The sequence below is a fragment of the Mus caroli genome, unplaced genomic scaffold, assembly GCF_900094665.2.
Source record: "Mus caroli unplaced genomic scaffold, CAROLI_EIJ_v1.1 scaffold_13282_1, whole genome shotgun sequence".
Classification (NCBI taxonomy): Eukaryota; Metazoa; Chordata; class Mammalia; order Rodentia; family Muridae; genus Mus; species Mus caroli.
This window is the reverse complement of record NW_018388889.1, coordinates 14,715-36,323: the sequence shown is the minus strand read 5'-3', so window position 1 is coordinate 36,323 and position 21,609 is coordinate 14,715. Positions and strand designations below refer to the sequence as shown.

Here is a 21,609-nt window from a genome sequence, read left to right as displayed (position 1 = left end):
TGGTTCACCTTTGCCCCCAAAGGAGAAACCAGCTCACCCTTGACAAGCCTTTAATATCCATCATCGACTTTAAGGAAGGGTTCTGATATGGGTGAGGACTGCAGCTTCAGAGATGGAACAGCTATCCCAGAATGGATTTCCTTCCTTCCTTCCCTCCTTCCTTCCTTCCTTCTCTCCTTCCTTCCTTTCTAACTTTCTTCCTTTCTTTCTTTCTTTCTTTCTTTCTTTCTTTCTTTCTTTCTTTCTTTCTTTCTTTCTTTCTTTCTAGATTTATTTTATTAATATGAGTATACTGTAGCTATTTCCAGTATGCACACCAGAAGAGGGCATCAGATCTCCTTACTGATGGTTGTGAGCCACTTTGCTGGGAATTGAAGTCATGACCTTTGGAAGAGCAGTCAGTGCTTTATCCACTGAGCTGTCTCTCCAGCACCCGGGTGTTCTTCTTCTTTTTTTTTTTTTTATTGTAAATTTGAGACGTATGTAAGTGTGATTTCAAACCATAATTCGTGTTGTAAATCAGAGTCCAGCCGTTTTTGTTGTATGATTTTGGTTTTTGTGAAATGTAATTGTCCTTGTACAAAGTGCTCATTTTTAATAATGAACTCCTTTAAAATCACTATCAGTGATAAAGGAAATTTGCCTTGATGTGTGACATACACACACATACACACACACAAAGTATCTAGGTAATAATATATATATGAGAATGTGGCTATTGTAGGTTTTCTAGCAGGCTTGTACTGCCATCCTGCTATCTAGTATTAAGGTAACACTTCAGGCTTCAGATCAAGTGTCTTTGATCTATCTCAAGAAAGTTACTTAGTTTTAATTAAGTTACTCTCTATTTTTTTGTTCTACTGCTTTTAATCTAGCATTCCTCCTCACCATAGTCTCCTTATCTAAGTCTCTTTTATGTGAATTAAGAGAGAAAGACAGGGGGCTGGAGAGATGGCTCAGCGGTTAAGAGCACTGACTGTTCTTCTGAAGGTTCTGAGTTCAAATCCCAGCAACCACATGGTGTTTCACAACCATCTGTAATGAGATCTTGATGGCTTCTTCTGGTGTGTGTGAAGACAGCTACAGTGTACTTAGATATAATAGTAAATAAATCTAAAAAAGAGAAAGACAAAAATAATTTCTACTTTCTTCTTTATGCTAATTTTTCAAAGAGAGTACATAGTCATTACTGAGCACATTATAATTCTGTGTGATAATTAAAGCAAAATTATACAAGATACAAATGCTCTGCTACAGTATTTTCCTTTTTATTTTTAAACACAGAAAGTATTTTTTAAAATCTTACTCTTTGACCGGCTTGGTGGCACACGCCTTTAATCCCAGCACTTGGGAGGCAGAGGCACGCAGATTTATGAGTTCGAGGCCAGCCTGGTCTACAAAGTGAGTTCCAAGACAGCCAGGGATATACAGAGAAACCCTGTCTCGAAAAACCAAAACCAAACCAAACCAAACCAAACCAAACCAAACCAAACCAAACCAAACCAAACCAAAACAACCCCTTCCTCTTCTTACTCTTTATTTCCTTTAGAGGCTTCACTTTATTATGCCCCTTTACAAGCCACTTCTACTTATTCCTCTTTACCACTCCTACACATAATTTTTATTCCTTTGACAAACATTTTTGTTGTTGTTGTTTTTCAAGACAGAGTTTCTCTGTGTAGCCTTGGCGGTCCTGGAACTCACTCTATAGACCAGGCTGGCCTGGAACTCCGAAGTCTGCCTGTCTCTGCCTCCCAAGTGCTGGGATTAAAGGCTTGTGCCACCACTGTCCAGCCAAAGTTTAAAACTCTGTTCTCTGGGGAATACAATGTTATGAGCATGTATTATAAACTCTGAGGTCTAGAATTTCAGCTTCTCTGACGCTGCCATTCTGCTGCACACTTCTGAGGCTGGGATGGTGCTATGCCTGGATTCTCTCATGCAGCTCCCACTTCTGGAAATCGTGGAGAATCTTGATCTCGTGCCTAAGGTTGTACCTCAAGCCTAAGCTGGATCTCAGGGCTAAGCCTGTATTTCAAGCTTTATGTTTGTACGCCAAATATTGGGAGAATTTTGCGATCCCATTTGAGGGTAAATTAAGACATGGCGACATCAATATATTTTTAAAACTGTTGCCCTTCTGCTGGGGTAGTCTCTCAGCTAAATTGACTTCCCAAATGTGCGCGCGCTTTCTCTCTCCCCCTCACCCCCAATCCCCGCATGGTTCTCACTACCTAACAACCTACTCCATTCTGTCTCCCTTCCTTCTCCTTTTCTATCAATCTGTATCTCCATTTGTCTTCCTGCATCTCTCTGTGTATCTTGTTCTGCCTGAAAAGCCTGGCTGTATTTCCTGCCCCAGCTCCAGATGCCAGCTCTTTATTACGCAAAAAGCCACATTCCTTCATTTTACAGGCAGGTAAGGAGGTGCCAATCATATCCTGCTAGCTAAGTACTTTTAGGTGCTGTTTCTTTGTTACCAAATCTGGGCTAGTGAAACAAAGTATACATATATTCAAAGAGAACTCTTGGCGCCTCTGTGCAAGTTATTTGCTGGAACACTTCAATCCCCTAGTACTCAAACTTTTTGTGGCTTGTCTTCTCTCTATTCTTGTGCTTATTGGCTATCAGAACTTGTCACTAGACAGGTGTTAACTGCTAATAATAGGAAGGGACATTGCTGTGTTTTCCCACAGGACTAGCCTAAGCCTATTTGGGAGCTGGGGGCCCACAGTGGGCATGGGGGAATAAAGGGAGTGAGAGAAAACCCACAACCCTCCAGAGTTCCAGTGCTCTGGGCGGTTGGACTCCGAAGACTGCTGCACGCTTTCCACAGGGCCCTGGGTGGGGTGTCTGGCTGTGGAATGCTACAGACAAGGGGCAGTCCTAGGTCTCTGGGCCTCAGAGGTCAGAGATAACAAGTTCTCAGTCTCAGGCATCCCTGACACCGCTGGACACCTCAGATGAGCTGAGAACAAAATGGGGGTCCCGGGGGCAGCTCAGTCATCCCCAGGGCCTAAGGAAGGAGAGAGCAGGAAAGCCTTCCGGTGGGAGTTTAGACGCTGCTCTTTAGGGGAACGCCTATCCCATCTTTTAAGCATGATGGTCCTGAAAAACCCACAACCTGAGGACTCCCCCACGTTCTGACTCAGGAAAAGCGACACCCCAAATCACTCACGATACCTTTTCTGGGGTGTGATGAGCGTCAGCATCGGGCGCCATAAAACCAGCGTTCGGTTCATCTCGCAGCGCCACTTGTGCTTACTAAAAGTGGCCCACTAGGCACTCGCATTCCACGCCCGGCTCCACGCCAGCGAGCCGGGCTTCTTACCCATTTAAAGTTTGAGAATAGGTTGAGATCGTTTCGGCCCCAAGACCTCTAATCATTCACTTTACCGGATAAAACTGAGTGTGTCGGGAAGAGCGAGAGGCCAGCTATCCTGAGGGAAACTTCAGAGGGAACCAGCTACTAGATGGTTCGATTTAGTCTTTCGCCCCTATACCCAGGTCGGACGACCGATTTGCACGTCAGGACCTCTACGGACCTCCACCAGAGTTTCCTCTNGCTTCGCCCTGCCCAGGCATAGTTCACCATCTTTCGGGTCCTAATGCACTTATCGTGAGTGATTAATGCAAACTGCAAGAGGACTTTTTATTCCAGACCCGCTCTGGACCCCACAGTAGTACACTATGACAGAGGTGGAGGTCCGTGGACCAAATGTGGAATTGGGACAGCTTTTATGGGGTTACAACAAAGCCGGAGATTTGCAAAGCTATCATGTCATAGCATCAAGAGCCAGTCGATTCGAACCACTCCATAGTTTCAAGGCCAACCATTTTAAATCATAAAGCCTGCACTCCAGGGGCCAATCAGTTTCCTAAAGCCTGGGAGGTCCACATTTACAAGGGTTCCTGGGCAGGTTGGCAAAACGCACTTTCAGTGTGTAGTATTTCCTTCTATGGTGCAAGCGGTTTACAGAAACTAGATAAGCAGTTAGTCAACTAATCTCCTGTTATCTTACTAGGCCAGGATCATGTATTCACAGCGGGGCCCTGGAGCAGCAAGAAGTGTGACCTTTTACCTATACTCTGGCTGGGAGCAGGGTCTGGAATTTGTGGTATTTAGGGCTTCTTAGGAGGCTGGAGTTGGGGCTGTATTTTCTATCCTTTCAGGCCTTGATGAGCAGAGACAGTCTATGGTTTTAGAGCTTTATTGTAGAAGGGCAGGAAGAAAGAAAGAAGGTAGAAAGAGGGAGAGGCCGGCCACGACCACGTGGAAAGTGGGGGGAAGGGAGAGAGAGAAGGAGGGCTAGAGATGAGAGTAAAAATGGTGAGAGCTTAAAGAAAGAGAGGAAGGGCCAAGTAGCCCCTTCTATACTGGGCTGGGCTACCTTGATGTTGCTAGGTAACTGTGGGGCGGAGCATACCTGGCTATAGTCAGGTAACTGTGGGTGTGGAATCTAGCCAGAATGCCAGGAGCTTAGGGCTTTATCTGTGTGACAGTCACAGAATTATGGAGTTGGGGGCTCTGTGGTGTCAGGCACCTGTCTCTGGGAATGTGGCTCACTGTTCCATCCCTTGTAGAGTTTTCTACTGGGTCTCTACTGGGTCATTGGAATAAGCCTCATTCAACCAAATCAGGCTGCTTTCATGGCCCCATATTTGGGTTCCTTCCACGAATGTCTGACTCCACCCCACTGACTGGAAAGATGGCCCAACTCTTATTGATTAGTCAAGGATGGAAAAGAGAAGTGTAGTGGTGAGTTTAGCTACCCTGCTTTGGCTCCTGGTGGGTCGTACTCCCAGCCATCCACCCAGGATCTCTTTGGATTTGAGAATGAAAGACACACACACACACACACACACACACACACACACACACACACACACGTCAATTTATGATGTGCCATGACTAGCTCAAAGACTGGGTACTCTTAAACCTTCCCCTGCTAGCAAATGCTCTTCTCCAGTACTACGGAGACTCCTAAACCTTCCCCTGCTATCCCATGTCCAGTCAGGGAAGTGACCAATGGCCACTTACCCAAATTCTTACATGGCTGGTTGACTTTCTCTCCTGAAGCTCTTATATCCCATCCTTCTCCCAGGAGTCATGGTGATTCTCTGTCTTCCTTCATCCCAGTTCCTAGCCAATGCAAATCTGGAGGTCCCACCTCAGTCTACCTGCCAACTATTGGCTGCTGGCTCTTTATTGAGTGATCAAACCAAGTAGGGAAAAGGACCTTCAGCATTTGGACACACAGATTCCCAATTTTGGGGGCTGGATTAATTCAACGTGTTGGAGCCAATCCCCAACACAGAAGAGATGGCATTACCAATGAAACAAGAAGATCTTCTAGAAGGAGATCCATAACCTAATGGCAGCTGCCCAGGACATGTGCCTCACTACAGGCTTTCCTTTTCTCTTTTCCTATCACTGTCTTTGTTATCCTTCATTCTAACTCTGCTTCTGCTCAGCCTCTTCCTATCCCTCCCACTACCCACTGGAGATGATTTGCTAGGTTCACTTACAATGAACCCAATAAAATAATAGGAACCCAAGACTTCCCAATGGAAGAATGTTGGACCAGGATTGAGATTCTCCTATAACCAGAATCCATCACAATTCTTAACACTTTCCTCCATTTTCTTAACAAAACATAGGTGATGCCTCCAAAAGGCCTCTACCTCTGCAGGTTGCAGGTATTGGAGTTGCAGAATTATACCACTAAACACAGTGGCACCATGCCTGCCAACCTTAAAACTTATTTTCAGCTTTTTATCAATTATTCATAGGAAGAGTGATGGCAGATAGGAGTTGTAGGAGTAGTGGCAGAGTAGCAGGTGAATTGGATATTCCTGGTTGTCAACTTGACTGTATCTGGAATGAACTAAAATTCAGAACTGGAGGGCTCACTTGTGATCCATATCTTGAGTCTGGAAGACACAAGATTCTGATCCAGATCGTGGCATGGAGATCTTCAGGCATAGGGGCCAAGAAAAATTTAGGCCTAGGCAAGGTAGTACATGCCGTTAATCCCAGGAGACTGAGGCAAGGAGATCTCAGAGTTCAAGGTTAGCCTGTGACAAAACAAGTCCCAGATTCAGGCATTGGAAGAAGGAAGACTCACTCTTTGTTGTCTGGTTGAACTTACTTGGAAGCACATCTGTTGGAACCCACCTCTTCAGGATTCCAAGTCATATAGAAGACAAAGTCAAACAAGCCACATGAGATTAAGCAACTACTAGATTCTTGGATTTCCCATTCACAGCTGATCATTGTTGGGTCAGTTGTACTATAGACTGTAAGTCATCACAATAAATTCCCTCAATACACAGAGACATTCCATAAGTTCTGTGACTCTAGAGAACCTTGACTAATACAGCAGACTTACACATCATGTGACATCTTGTCTCCACCTCCAAACCAATCTTTACTCACATTAATATTCTTCAACAGGAAACTCAAACTCAGATAGAGGTTTAAACCACCCCTTGCTGATAACAATACCTCCACTAGACAGTTAACCTCCTTTCCTAACTACCCACCCTAACTCCTCCCGATGTTTGTGCATTTCTCTCTCTTGTTCATTGTTGGTAGGTGCTGCCATTAACATCCCACTTCACAAAACCCATGGGTCCTTACCTATGAGGAAATTACAAAATGAGTCCTTTCCTCAGCCTACCATTCCCCTTTGTCTTGAATGGCCCTCATCAAGATTTCACCCTAAATATTCACATAATATCACTGTCACTAAGCCAGTATGTGCTAACCCTCGTACACTTCTGTGGTGCCAAACACTATCAGTTCCTGCATCAAACGCCCTTTTCAAGGTTTCTGTACTCCTGTGCTAATTATTCCCCAGCTTTATCTCTATGAGATTGAAGCTGGGAGGAGACCAAGGAAAATGAGAGATCTTCATCCCTCTACACTGCAGACTAGGTGTTCCAGTCTCACTGGGTGCTACTGCAACTGCTGGATCTGCACTCATCCAAACACACCATTTGCCCAGTGACTTCCAATACAAAATTGGCCAGTTGATGGACTCCACTAAGAACATTCTTGAATCCTTTAAATGACAGATAACCTCCATAGTGGGGTTTGCAATCCAGGACTCGAGGGCCCTGGACTAAGATACTGCTGAACATGGAGGGACTTGTGTTTTGTTGGGGGAGGAATGTTGTTTCTTTGTTCTATCTGGGCTAGTGGAACATTATATATGTATCCTCAAAGACCTCTGATAGGATCCAAGGAATGCTACTTGTCCCACACCTCAACACCCTGGTACTTAAATATTTTTTGTTTTGGCTTCTAACCCTCCTTGTTCTTATATTGGCCATATGAGACCTGCTGCTCCTGGCATACTGCCTTGTCAAATTTTTTAAATGGCAGATAAATAACATTGCAAAAATCATTGACAATCAGGTTCTTTTTCAATATCAGATGGCCCTAGCATAGAGGCAGAGGAATATGGTGATACCTCATCATTATAAAATAAAACAGAAGGAAATGTCAGCAGGCTCTGCTGCTATGGGCAAAGTCTGACATTATCAGAAAGCCTAGAGCTCAGTGAAAAATAGTGAACTCCCTTGTTCAGCAAGGCATCCTCTTATCAAACCGGGGGATCCAGGACTCTACTCCCTCCCCATTCTAAGGAGGTATTTCAATAGCTTAGCCTTCAGCCAATGACCTTTGTCCACCATGAGCATTCCTAGACCCTTTTCCCCAAATTATAAAACTCTTGATCCACCCTGAAAAAAGTTGATTTTCTCCTTGAAGCTGATCCCATTCTATCATTTCCATTGGTACTCACAGGGCCTCTGAACCCCAAGTCTTTTGGCCCTACTCCATTTGCCCTGGTGACCTGATATTCATCAATGATCCCCGGGGGCAGGGGGACCATGGTTGGATTCAAACAACAATTAAAAGATCAAAGCTAAGAATAATAGGAATGAGAAGAGCAGTGGTGGCACACGCCTTTAATCCCAGCACTTGGGAGGCAGAGGCAGATGGATTTCTGAGTTCGAGGCCAGCCTGGTCTACAGAGTGATTTCCAGGACAACCAGAACTGCACAGAGAAGACTTGTCTCGAAAAAACAAAACAAAACAAAACAAAACAAACAAAACAAAACCCAACAACAACAACAAAAACTAAAAGAATAATAGGAAGGAAAGACTATGAAGAATGCCAGATAAAACACTGAGAAAGTATTTAACAAAATCATAGAAGAACATTTTCCTAATCTTAAGAACATGCTCTTAATCTTAAGAAGAAAGCTTTCTTCTTTCTTTCTCTCTCACTTTCCCTCTCTCTGTCTTGCTCTCTCTCTCTCTCTCTGTTTTATGAGATAGGGTTTCTATGTGTAGCCCTGGCTATCCTGGAACTCACGAAGTAGACCAGGCTAGCCTCGAACTCAGAAATCTGCCTGCCTCTGCCTGCCAAGTGCTGAGATTAAAAGCGTGTACCACCACTGCCCAGCTTCAAAGCTTTTTTCTTACAAACATGGGTTTAATTCATTTAGCACTAAAAGGGTAGAAGCCTTTACTTTTTCATTTTGTTTTTTGTTTGTTTGTTTGTTTTTTGTTTTTTTTTCAAGACAAGGTTTCTCTGTATAGCCCTGGGTGTCCTAGAACTCACTTTGTAGACCAGGCTGACCTCGAACTCAGAAATCTGCCTGCCTCTGACTCCCAAGTGCTGGGATTAAAGGCGGGTGCCACCACCGCCTTTTCTTTTTCTATGTAATAAAGATTCAAGCTCATTTTTCATCCAGAATGAGTGAGTTCTTTTTGCACCAGTGCTTGGTATTTTGCTCCATATGCACATGTAAGTATGGGTGTGTGTGTAAGTATTAAATTGTGAGAATGTATGCATGTGTTGTGTATGTGTGTGTGTGGAAATTGTGAAAATGCATGCAAGCTGGGCCCAACTGAGTATGAATGGAAATGTATAAATGAATAAATGAGCATGCATGAATTTGTATATGAATTTATGTGAGATTATGATATTTGCTTATGTAAAAGTTTTTCCTTCTTCAAATGTTGTTCTCTTCTCCTGGTTCAATAGAAGTTTTTCAAACTTCCCCCTAGCCTGACCAGCAAGAGGCACCTGGACAATAGGGAAAAGGCTCTAGCAATTAATCCTTTACTTAATCTCCTGCTGTTTTAGGATGAAGTGCTAAATGCTTGAGAGTGCAGTCTCTGGCCTCAGAGAAACACAGAAGGCAGATTTGCTACAATAGCATAGTCACTTAAACTTAAATAAGTAGACTTTTTATTATACAGCAACCCTAAATTTCTCCTAAGACAAAGTCTTACCCTCCACCTAAACTCTTTCCCTTCCGCGGCTTCAAGAAGAACAAAGAAAGAAGAACCACCCCACCCCACCCCACCCCTGCTCAGGCTGGCCCAAGGAAAGGAAGTTAAGTACTCCTTGCATCTCCATACACAATTGCGATCAAATGCTAGGCTTTAGGCGCTGAGACACCAATCTTTAGGCGCTGAGACACAAAGAATGGTGTGGCAATGATTTCATCCATTATATTTAATTAACATGGATTAATTTTAACATTTAAATAAAATTTAAATGACTACTCTTCTGAAATGTATTTTGTGCCTGATGTCAAGACATGAGTTCTTATCTGGCCTTAACAAAATTATGTAGCACTTGGGGGCAAATATCAAAACAAGGAGTGCTATACTGGAAGCCAAGACACAGAAGACTTCCATAGCCACCACGACCTTCCCCTTTGTGCTATGATAGACAGGGAGGAATGTGATCCAAACACAGAAGAATACCTGCATGCTGAATGACAGGAACTTGGCCTCATTGAATGTGTCAGGCAGATTCCTAGATAAGAAGGCCATGGTGTAGCTCCCAAGTGCTAAGGAGCAGAGGTATCCCAGGACACAGTGGAAAGCCGCTGCAGAACCCTTGTTGCACATAATGATGATGTGACCATGTTCAACATGAGCATTTTGATCAATAAAAGGTGGAGAGGTAGCCAGCCATATTCCACAGATAATAAGTTGGATCAGTGTGCAGATGGGAATAATGAAATTTGGGGCCCCTGATACTATTAACCACCTCACCATTCTAGCTGGAGAAGTGACCTTGAATGCAGTAACCACTACAATAGCTTTGGCTAACACTGTGGAGAGAGCCACAGTGAACAAAGTTCCAAATGCTGTTTGCTGCAAGATGCAGGTAGCTGTGTTGGGCTGTCCTATGTAGAGCAAGCAACTGAGAAAACAGATTATGAGTGTCAATAGCAGGGTGTAGCTGAGAACCCGATTATTGGCCTTGACAATGGGTGTGTCTCTGTGCTTCACAAAGACTACAAGAACCAGAGCTGTGAGTACAGAGAAGCACAGGGCTGTAATGGTGAGTGCCATTCCCAGGGGTTCTTCATAAGCCAAAAAGCTCACAGATTTCTGGAGGCAGTGGTTCTTCTCTGAGTTTGCATAGTGACTTTCTGGACACTGCACACACTGATCCATATCTGTTCAGAAGGGGAAGTGACTGTAAATTAATTTGCAGGTGTCACCTCCCCCCTAAGCTATTAATTATCCCCATCTCATTGATATGCTTCCTGGATAACCTTCCTTTCTTTTCTGAAACAAATACTTATGTTCTCTGTGAATCATTTCCAACCTATGCAGCCTTCTTTACCTATTGTGACCAAATCAGAGGAGTCCAATGCTTTCCTGCTTTTGTCTGCTGTCCCTTAATTTGTGACTCTGTTGCATGTAGTTTATAGGTCATAAGATTACAGAATAATACTGTATAAAACGACTTGGATTCTGACATGACCTTAGAAAAATCTCTAATTTGTGGATTAGTAATTTGTTTAATGTGGACCATGTTCTTTGATGAACCTTCTTAGAGGCAAAGGGGGGAGCAGTATGTGGGGGTTCTTGGAGCAGAGATGAGGAAAAGGGATAACATTTGAAATGTAAACAACTAGATGATTAACTTACAAAAAGAATTTCATTTCTTTATTTCTTTTTTTTTAAACAGATTTATTTATTTATTTTATATATGTAAGTACACTGTTGCTACTACCTTCGGCCAGACGTGAAGAGGGCATCAGATCCATTACAGATGGTTGTAAGCCACCATGTGGTTGCTAGGATTTTAGCTCAGGACCTCTGGAAGAGCAGTCAATGATTTTAAACACTGAGCCATCTTTCCAGCACAAGAATTTAATTTGTTAGTGTGTTTAATACACAGAGTTCTAAATTAATTATTTCACTTAATTACATTCAAAATGTGGACCCTGACCTGGTACTCCCTCCCCGAGTTTCCCACTCCATCCCCCCTTCCCTTTGCCTCCCAATGGGTACCCCCACTGTGCATCCTCATTCTCCAGGGCATCAAGTCTCTACAGGAATAACCACATCCCCTCCTACTGGAGACAGAAAAGTCAGTCAGCCCTTTGCAACATGAGTTGAGGATCTCAGACCAGCCCATGTACACTCTTTGGTTGGTTGCTTAGTCTTCTGGGAACTCCCAGCATCTAATTAAGTTGACATTGATAGTCTTCTTATGGGATTGCCATCCACTTTAGTTCCCTCAATCCCTCCCCTAACTCTTCCATAGGGTTCTGCAACCTCAGTGCAATGGTTTGCTCTAAGTACTCTCATCTATTTCAGTTATATTAACCTGTTTTCATTAAATCCCCTGGATACTCCGATTTGGTTAAAAACATGAATGATTTTCAATTAATAAATACAATTGCATTCTTTGAGCTTAAATACTTCACTATTAATGTTGTTACAATTCATTACAACATTGTTTTTCAATGTTTAAGGAGAAAATTATTGAAATATGTTTAGATATGCAAAAGAGGAGTTTTGAATATTCTGCATCTAAATACTTCTGATTTTCCTTGACCTAAAAAATGTTTTATACCAAAAGGAACCGGCATGTTTAGAGAACATTTCATCCAACACAAAAGAATGTATCTTCCTCTCAATATCTTATCAATCTTTCTCCAAAACTGACCAGATACCCAGACACTAAGCAAGTCACAACAGAAGAAATTTGAAATACTCCCTGCATGTGATAAGAATACCACTGATCAAAGCTAGACATCAACAACAACAGACACAATAGAAATCATACAAATTCATGGGAACTGAACAACTATCTCAACTGTCTAATAAACGAAAAAAATGCCTTAAGGCAGAAAGAAAGAAAGCAATTGAAGACTTTCTAGAATTCAATGGAAATAAATACAGAGATTCCCAATTTTGGGACACAATAAAAATGATCCAAAAAAAAGTTCATAAATCTTGGAACCTACATTTAAAATTGGAACTAAAAAGTATCATCTTGAGTGAGGAAACTTAAATCCAAAGGACATGCATGGCATGTATTCACTTATAAGTAGATATGAGACATAAAATTCTAGATACCCACAGTATATCCCCCAGACCCAACAAAGTTAAACAAGAAAGAAGGCCCAAGTTAGGATGCTTGAACCTTACTGTGAATGGGGAAAAATAGTGATAAGAGGAAGATGGTGGGAGGTGACTGTGTGGGAGAGGGGATGAGGATGGGAATGGGGGCATTCAGGGTTAGGTGTGAGAAGAGAAGGGAGATAGGGCCAGAGGGCCAGAAGAATGAATGGAAATGCGAAGCTGCTTTAGGGGTGGGTTGAGGGCATCTCTAGGACATGCCAGAGACCTGGAATGGGAGAGGCTCCTAGAAGTTTATGGAAGTAACTTTAGCAGATGGATGGAGGAAATTGGATGAGAGAAAGAATGGGTGGGAGAGTAAGGAGGTGAGGTGTAGGAAAAGATAGAGAGATAGGGCTGGGAGAATGAACAGAAATTGGCTGGGGGTGGGAGACATTCTTTGTACATGACAGAGATCTGGGATGTAGGAGGACCCAGGGAATTTATGAGGGTGACTCTAGCTGAGAAACATAGCTGTGGGGAATATCGAGCCTGAAGTGACCCCTTTCTATAGCCAGGCAGAACCCCCGGTGGAGGAATAATGACTACACCCTACAGAAAAAAACGTTCAACCCAAAGTTTGTTCTGTCTACAGGAAATTCAGGGACACTGATGGAGCAGAGAACCAAGGAATGGCCAACAAATTGCCTTTCCAACTTGAGACACAATCCATAGGAAAGCATGAATCCATGACACTATTAACGATACTTGGTTATACTTACAGACAGGAGCTTAGCATATATGTCCTCTGAGAGGCTACACCAAGCAGCTGACTGACACAGATGCAAAGACCCACAGGCAAACATTCGATGGAACTCGGGAGTCTCTTGGAAGAGTTAGGGGAAGGATTGCAGGGCCCAGAGAGGCTAGAAAGCTGACAGGAAGACCAACAGAGTCAAATAACCTGAACCCTTGACTGCTCTCAGAGACTAAATCATCAATCAAAGAGGATACCAGGGCAGGACCTAGGACCCATGTATGCACATACAAAACTATGTCAGTCTTCAGGTGGGTTCCTCAAAACGAGTGGGGACTGTCCCTGACTCTGTTGCCTTCCTGTGGACACCATTCCCCTAACTGGATGCTTTGTCTTCCCACAATGGTAGAGAATTGCCTAACCCAGCAGAGAGTCAATATGCCAGGGTGTTGGAGATACCCAGGGGGAGCCTCCATCCTCTCAGAGGAGAAGGGGAGCGTGAAACTGACTTGTGAGATGAGGAATAGGAGCAGAGGAGGTACTGATCAGGAAGTAAACTGAATAAAAATAGAAATTAATAGAAAAAATTTGAGCTCATCTTTTACTAAGAACTTACCAGCACACCTGAAAAGTCTAAAACAAAAAAGTAATCACACCTAAGAGGAGTAGATGGCAAGAAATAATAAAACTAGTGTCTCATAACAATAAAATAGAAATAAAGAAAAAATACAAAGAATCAATGAAACAAAGAGTAGTTTTCTTGAGAAAATCAATAATATTGAGAAATCTTAATCCAAATTCACTAAAACAGTAGCCCTCTTATATGCAAATGACAAATGGACTATGAAAGACATCAGAAAAACACCATTTTTGTTACCCTCAAATCATATTAAATATCTTGGTGCAACTCTAACAAAGCAATTTAAAGTCTTCAGTGATAAAATCTTCAAATGTTTGAAGAAAGAAATTGAAGGAAATATGAGAAGATGGAAAATTCTTCCATGCTCTTGCGTTGACTGGGTTAACATATTAAAAATGGCCAACCTGTCAAAAGCAATCTACAAATCCAATGCAATCCCCTTAAAAATTCCAACACAATTCCTTATAGAACTTGACAAAGCAACTCTCAATTTCCTGTGGGAAAATAAAATATCTAGCATACCTAAGCAATATTGAGCAATAAAATAACTACTAGAGATATTACCATCACTGATCCCAAGTAGTACTACAGAGATATAGTAATAAAAACTATGTGGCATTAAATGAGACATATTGATGAATGGAATTGAATTGAAACCCAAGATAAACCTCTAAACACTCATCGGCACCTGATTTTGGATAAAGAGTCCAAAAAATGCATATTTTTTAAAAGACAGGCTCTTCATCAAATGGTGATGGTAAAATAAATTTCTGAATGAATAAGGATGCAAATAATTGCACACTCACAGTTTTGCACAAAATTGACCTCCCAGTGCATATAAGACCTCAACAGAAAAGAAGACACACTGAAACTGATAGAAGATGAAGTGGGAATGACCATGAATTCGCTGGAATAGGCAAAGACATTATGAACAAAATAATGATAATACAGGCTCTAAGGTCAACAATTAATGGGGTTTCATGGAACTGAAAACTTTTTGTAAGTCGAAGGACACAACCATTTACACAATGCAGGTAGGAATGAATGAGAAGTTATTTTTACCAACTCCATATCTTATAGAACATTAATGTCCAGAATGTATAGAGAACTCAAGAAAGTACACACACCACACACACACACACACACACACAATCCAACTGAAAATAATTGTGCAGATCTAAACAGAGAATGCTCAATAGAGGTATCTCAAATGGCTGAGAAAGATTTAAAGAAACAGTCAACATTCTTAGCCATCAGGGAAATCTAATGTAAATCAAAACTAGCTTGAGATTGCATGTTACACCTGTCAGAATGCATAAGATCAATAGCACAAGTGACATCCCATTCTGGTAAGAATATGGAGCAAGGAGAACACATCTCCATTGTTGGTAAAACTGCCAATTTGTGTATCCAACTTGGAAATCAAATAGCAGTGCTGAAGAAAGTTGGGAAATGATCTATTACAAGTTCTAGCTCTACAACTCTTGAGCACATACACAAAGGACACCTCATTCTATCACAAACACTTGTTCAAACATGTTTATTGAGGGTGTATTCATTACAACCAGAAACTGGTAATAAGCTAGGTGCTCCTCAACAGAAGAATCAAGTAATATGTCACACATATTGGAGTATTACTCAGCCTTTAAAAATTACATCAGGAAATGTGCAGGCAAATGGATGGAACTAGAAAAAAAATCTTATTCTCAGTGAGATAACCCAGACCCTGAAAGAGAAATACAGTATAACTTACAAATGGGTATTAGCCCTTATGTTAATGATAACAATTCTACAATCCATTGACCAAGAGAGATTATGTTTCTGAACCTTTCTAAAGATGAGACCCTTTAGTACAGTTCCTCATGTTGTGGGGAATCACAGTCATAATTTTTTTGCAGGAAGTTTATAAGAGTAAGATGAAAGGCAGCAAGAGATGAAGGCCCTCTGAGTTAAATAACCAAGGTGCACACATGCTCACAGAGACGGAAGCAGCAAGCACAGGGACTACATGAACTACATCATGTCCTTTATATACACTTTAGCTGTCAGATTAGAATTATGAGACTTCTAACTAGTATTAGAGAATGAGTGTAACACTAACATTTTGGCATCTTTTTGGAACACTGTTTGTTGTGTTGAGTTGCTGTGTCCAACTGCAATAGGATAATTTTTTCTTATATTTTACTTTTTCATTTTTGGTAGTTGTATCTTAGAAGCATTTTCCTTTCTAATGAGAAACAAAATAGGGATAACTGAATAGAGGAATAATACTGGGAAGAACTGAGAAGGGTCAAGGGAAGCAAAACTATAATCAGGATATATTGCATGAAAAATTGTTTTCAATAAAAGTAAGAAATGAATTAAAAATAAATAATTGATTTGAAATAAAGCAAGCATTGATTTGTGGCAGGACTTGAAGGGAGAAAAAGGAGAGATTTAATGCAATCCCATCAAAATTCTATTCAAATTTTTATACACCTTGAAAGAGCAATTCTCATCTTCCCATGGAAAAACAAAACAAAACAAAACAAAACAACAGAATAGCCAAAATCATCCTGAACAATGGGAACTTCAGGAAGAATCACTATCAATTGTGATTAAAAAGTGCATAGTAGTCATACAGAAACAAATGTTTCAATTACTGGAATCAAATCAAAGACTCAGAAATAAACCCACACACTTTATCTTTTATAAATAAGCCAAAACCATAACATGGAAAAAATAAAAGCATCTTCAACGAATAGTGCTGGACTAACTGGATGCCAATATGTAGATAAATTAAAAATATATCCATAATTATTACCCTGCATGTAACAGAAGTCTAAATGGATCAAGGACCTTAACATAAATAGATACAGCAAATCTCATAGAAGAAAAAATGGGAAATACCCTTGAATGCATTGGTACAGGACACAATTTCCTGAAGAGAACACTAATGGCTTTGGCTCTAAGACTAAAAATTGATAAATGGGCTCTCATGAACCCACAAAGCTTCTCTAAAGCATGTGTACTGTCAATAGGACAAATTGGACACCTACAGATTGAGAAAGGATCTCCACCAACCCACTATCTGACACAGGGTTAATATCCAAACTTAATAAAGAACTGAAGAAGTTAGACATAACAACCCATATAGCCCCATTAATGCATGGGGTGCAAAACTAAACAGAGAAATACCAACAGAAGAATATCAAGGGGACAAGAAACACTTAAAGATATGCTCAAATTCCTTAGTCATCAGGGAAATGCAAATCAAACCAGCTCTATGAACAGGGGAAGGCCAATGAGCAAGATGTAAAGTGACTAGGTAAACAAACAAACATCTTTAATTTGTCATCTTAAACCCAGTAGAATGGTTAAGATCAAATTTTATATTATAATCCATTTGAAGCCTGCTTGTTTCTAATGAGAGACAGAAAGGAAATAGATCTGGATGGGAGAGACGGTGGAGAGGAACTTGGAAAAACAGAGGAAAGGGAAACTGTAATCAGGATATATTATGTGAGAAAAATATATTTTCAATTCTTAAATATATTTTCTATTTTTTATTATTTTTATTGGTTGTTCTATTTATTTACATTTCAAATGTTATCCCCTCTCCCGTTGTTCCCTCTGCAAACCACCTATCTCCTCTCCCTTTTCCCTGCTTCTATGAGGGTGCTCCCCCACCCACCTATCCGCTCCTGCCTCATAAACCTAGAATTCCCCTAAGCTGGAGCATCAAGCTGCAGGACCAAGAACCTCCCCTCCCATTGATGCCAGATATGTCGATCCTCTGGAACATGTGCAGCTGGAGCCATAGGTTTCTCCAATATGTACTTTTTGGTTGGTGGTTTAGTCCTTGGGAGCTCTGGGGGGTTGGGGAGGGGTCTGGCTCTTTGATATTGCTATTCTTTGTATGGGGTTGCCATCCCCTTCAGCTCCTTTAGTCCTTTCCTTAACTCCTCCATTGGGGTCTCCATGCTCAGTGGAATGGTTGGCTGCTTTGCATCGGCATCTGTATTGTTTAGGTTCTGGCAGAGCCTCTCATGGGAAAACTATATGAGGCTCCTGTCAGCAAGTGCTTCTTGTTATCAGCAATAGAATCTGGGTTTGGTGTCTGCAGATGGAATGGATCCCTAAGTAAGATAGTCTCTGGATGTCCTTTCTGCTCCACTCATTGTCTCTACATTTCGTTTAGACAGGAGCCATTCTGGGTTAATATTTTTGAGATGCTTGGGTGGCCCCATCTCTCAACTGAGGGCCATACCTAACCTTTGGATATAGTCTTTACATGTTTTCTCTCCCCTATGTTGAGTAGTTCTGCTAATGTCATCCCCGTTGGGTCCTGGGAGCCTCATGCTTTCCTGGCATCTACAACTTTCTAGTGGTTACCCCCAGTGCTACACCTCCATTCAATTTCCTGACCCTCTATATTTCTCCCACATCCATGAGTCTGGAGGTTCCTCAGAAAATTATATGCTTGAAGACTCAGCTATACCACTCCTAGGCATATACCCAAAAGATGCTCCAACATATAACAAGGATACATGCTCCACTATGTTCATAGTAGCCTTATTTATAATAGCCAGAAGCTGAAAAGAAGCCAGATGTCCCTCAACAGAGGAATGAATACAGAAAATGTGGTACATTTACACAATGGAGAACTACTCAGCTATTAAAAACAATGACTTCATGAAATTCACAGGCTAATGGATGGAAGTAGAAAATATCCTGAGTGAGGTAACCCAATCATAAAAGAAAAAACATGGTGTGTCCTCACTGATATGTGGATAATAGGAAAAAAGCTCAGAATACCTATGGTACAACTCCCAGACCATATGAAGCTCAAGAAGAAGGAAGACCAAAGTGTAGATCCTGCAGTCCTACTTAGAAGAGGGGACAAAATAATCAGAGGAGGTAGAGAGAGTGAAGGATGTGGGAGGAAGAGAGAGGGGGAGGGAAAACGGGGCAGGATCAGGTAAGAAAAATATATTTTAAATAAAAGAAAAAATAGATGTTCATTTTACTCAATATGAATCAGTCAATAATTATTAAAAAAATGAGAAAACAAAACATAGCTTGAAGGCTTTCCAACATTTTTTTCTAGGACATGATTACTGGAGTTGTAACGGTCAAGGCAGAAGGACAATGAGAGTCAGTTGTAACACTGAATCACTGAACCCACAATAGCAGTTTGTCATATCCATTGTAATATTATGTTATCAAAAACCCTCTGTTTGTTTAAAACAAAATTATTCAAAACAAAAACCAACCAACCAAACAAGCAAAAACAAACAAACAAAAAAAATCTGAAGAGATAGCACATGGTGGCAAGGATGTGGAGCAAGGGGAATATTTCTTCATTCCTGGCAAAGTGCAAACTTGTACAACCACTTTGGACATCCACTTAGCAGTTTCTCAGAAAACTGGAACAGTTCTACCTCAAGATGCAGCCATACCATCTCTTGCATACAGTCAAAGTATGCTTCAGAATTACATAAAGACACTTGCTCAACTATGTTTATAGTAGTTTTATTCATAATAGTAAGAAAATGGAAAAAAAAACTCAACATCCCTCAATTGAAGAATGGAAAAGAATATGTGGTACATCTAGTCAATAGAATACTAAAAACAAGGGTATCATGAAGTTTGCAGGCAAATGGACGGAACTTGAGAATATCATCCAGAATGTGGTAACCCAGTCACAGTCAAACAGGATGGAGGTTGGAGACTCTTGAGGAAGAATAGGAGGAAGGATTGAGACCTCACAGGAAGACCAATGGTGTCAACTAACCTGGATCCTTTTGGCTCTCAGAGTCTGAACTACCATCTAAAGAATATACACAGGCCGGGCATGGTGGTGCATGCCTTTAATCCCAGCACTCGGGAGGCAGAGGCAGGCGGATTTCTGAGTTCGAGACCAGCCTGGCCTACAAAGTGAGTTCCAGGACAGCCAGGGCTGTACAGAGAAACCCTGTCTTGAAAAAAAAAAAACCAAAAACCAAAACCAAAACCAAAACAAACAGACAAACAAAAAAAGAATATACACAGGCTGGACCTAGGCCTCCCTGCATATATGTATCAGATGTGCAGCTTGATCTTCATGTCAGTCTTGAACAGCTGGAATGATGGGTATCCCCAAAGTGGTTGTCTTGTATGTAGGATATATGCTTCTAGCTGGGCAGCCTTTTGTAGCTTCAGTGGGAATGGTAGTACATATTGTCACAGAGACTTAAAGTGCCAGTGGGGGGGAATACTGAGTTGGCCCCCACCAAACCAGAGGAGAAGAGGATGGGGGCTGGGGGGAAGATTATAGAGGGTGGGAACAGGAGGGGAGGCAGAAAGCAGGATGTAAGTTGTATAATTAAAAAAGAAAAAATTAAATAAAAATATTTTATGTCCCTTCCCAACTGTAATACAAATGGAGAATTACAAGAAAAAACAAATTCTAACAAATTAAAAGGGGATGTTTATAAATTGTTAATGGTCTTGATCAGGAAAGAATCCACATATAGGGGATTAGACTTAGAAAGTTATCTCTTTCCTTTTCGTTCCTATGCTTTTCTTTCTTTCTTATCTAACAAGAGGAAAAGGGGGAAAGAAGGGATGAAAAGGAAAAGGGTGTATAGGAGTAATATAGGAATACTAGTTTAAAAGGGTAGATTATTGAATCTACACTTAAACTATAGTACTACTACAAAACAGAAATCTTACATTGGTATTGATCTTTGTATACTGATACAAAATTGAGGTTATATTTTACTATACTATTCTATGTATATAGGTTTTTAACTTTTATTTGAGTTATATTACTTATGTAGTTCCTAAAAATGTAAAATAACATTCTAGTCCTTTTGAAAGCTGGGATTAGAAATTGTTAAGAGTAAATAAGAAGTGCAAGTTTTAGTCAGGCAATCCAACTCAAGATTATGTTAGATATTAGTCTGGCTAAATCAAGTAAGATGTTTTCAAGCTTATTCATATAGTGAATAGTAAGAACAATGTTTGACAATTCAGATATACTACAGGTGTACAGATGGTCTTCACAAACCTTGGAGATTTATAGAATATGTCATTTAAAGTAGTTTTATTACTAAGAGATAATCTTTGACATTGAGACAAATATGTTCCTAACATACCCTCAGTCCTATTCAAAGAAGATGATGAGCATCAAAGAATCTCCATATGGAGTTTTCTTAAAGTGTGGCAAACTGCCACTAAGCAGAAAACCGCCTCTGCTTCAACTGTAGACAAAATGATGCCAAAAAGAATAAGCAGATGCAGGAAATTTGACTGTCATAAAGGACAAGCAGATGCATGGAAGTCGATTGTTGAGCTTTGCCAAGACAAGTTAAGCAGGACTTCATAATTTCTGCTCCAGAAAAGATCTGATATTTATATTAGGCCAGAAGGCTGAAGATGAATGCTCAAATTTTATAGAGACAGTTTGGAGTTCAGGCAGCCAAGTATGTCTGTCATTTTATAATTTTGAAAGCTGCTTTCTCTGCATATCCTGTATACTCTGGTAATATTTATTCCTTCTCAAGTCTCTGGTGGGAATGTAAAATAGATAGTTATAGTCTCACATAAAAATTTAAGTTGTTTTCCTTTAAAATGATGTTTTGGTTTAGTAATGCAACTTATGATAGAAAATAATCTAGACACAGAACACTTAACTGAGTATTAGATAGATAATAGAGTATTTTATCCAAAATTGTCACTGTATATGGACTAGCCATTATAATGTAAATCTTACTTGATGGTCTTCATAATTGTTATTATTGTATATAGATTATTATTGTAAGACAAAGAGCCTTTTATTGGGCCAAAAAA

At 40.7% G+C, this 21,609-nt stretch overlaps 1 protein-coding gene across 1 annotated transcript in view; it reads right to left on the bottom strand.

Annotated features, from left to right (window-relative positions):
• Window positions 1–9,577: 9,577 nt before the first annotated feature.
• The window catches only part of LOC110287835 (vomeronasal type-2 receptor 116-like), a 24,823-nt gene continuing 12,791 nt past the window's right edge, over window positions 9,578–21,609 (bottom strand). Inside the window, exon 6 of the mRNA XM_021154353.1 lies at window positions 9,578–10,497. Within this exon, the coding sequence (XP_021010012.1) occupies window positions 9,578–10,497 (920 nt within the window). The remainder of the gene's footprint in view (window positions 10,498–21,609) is intronic.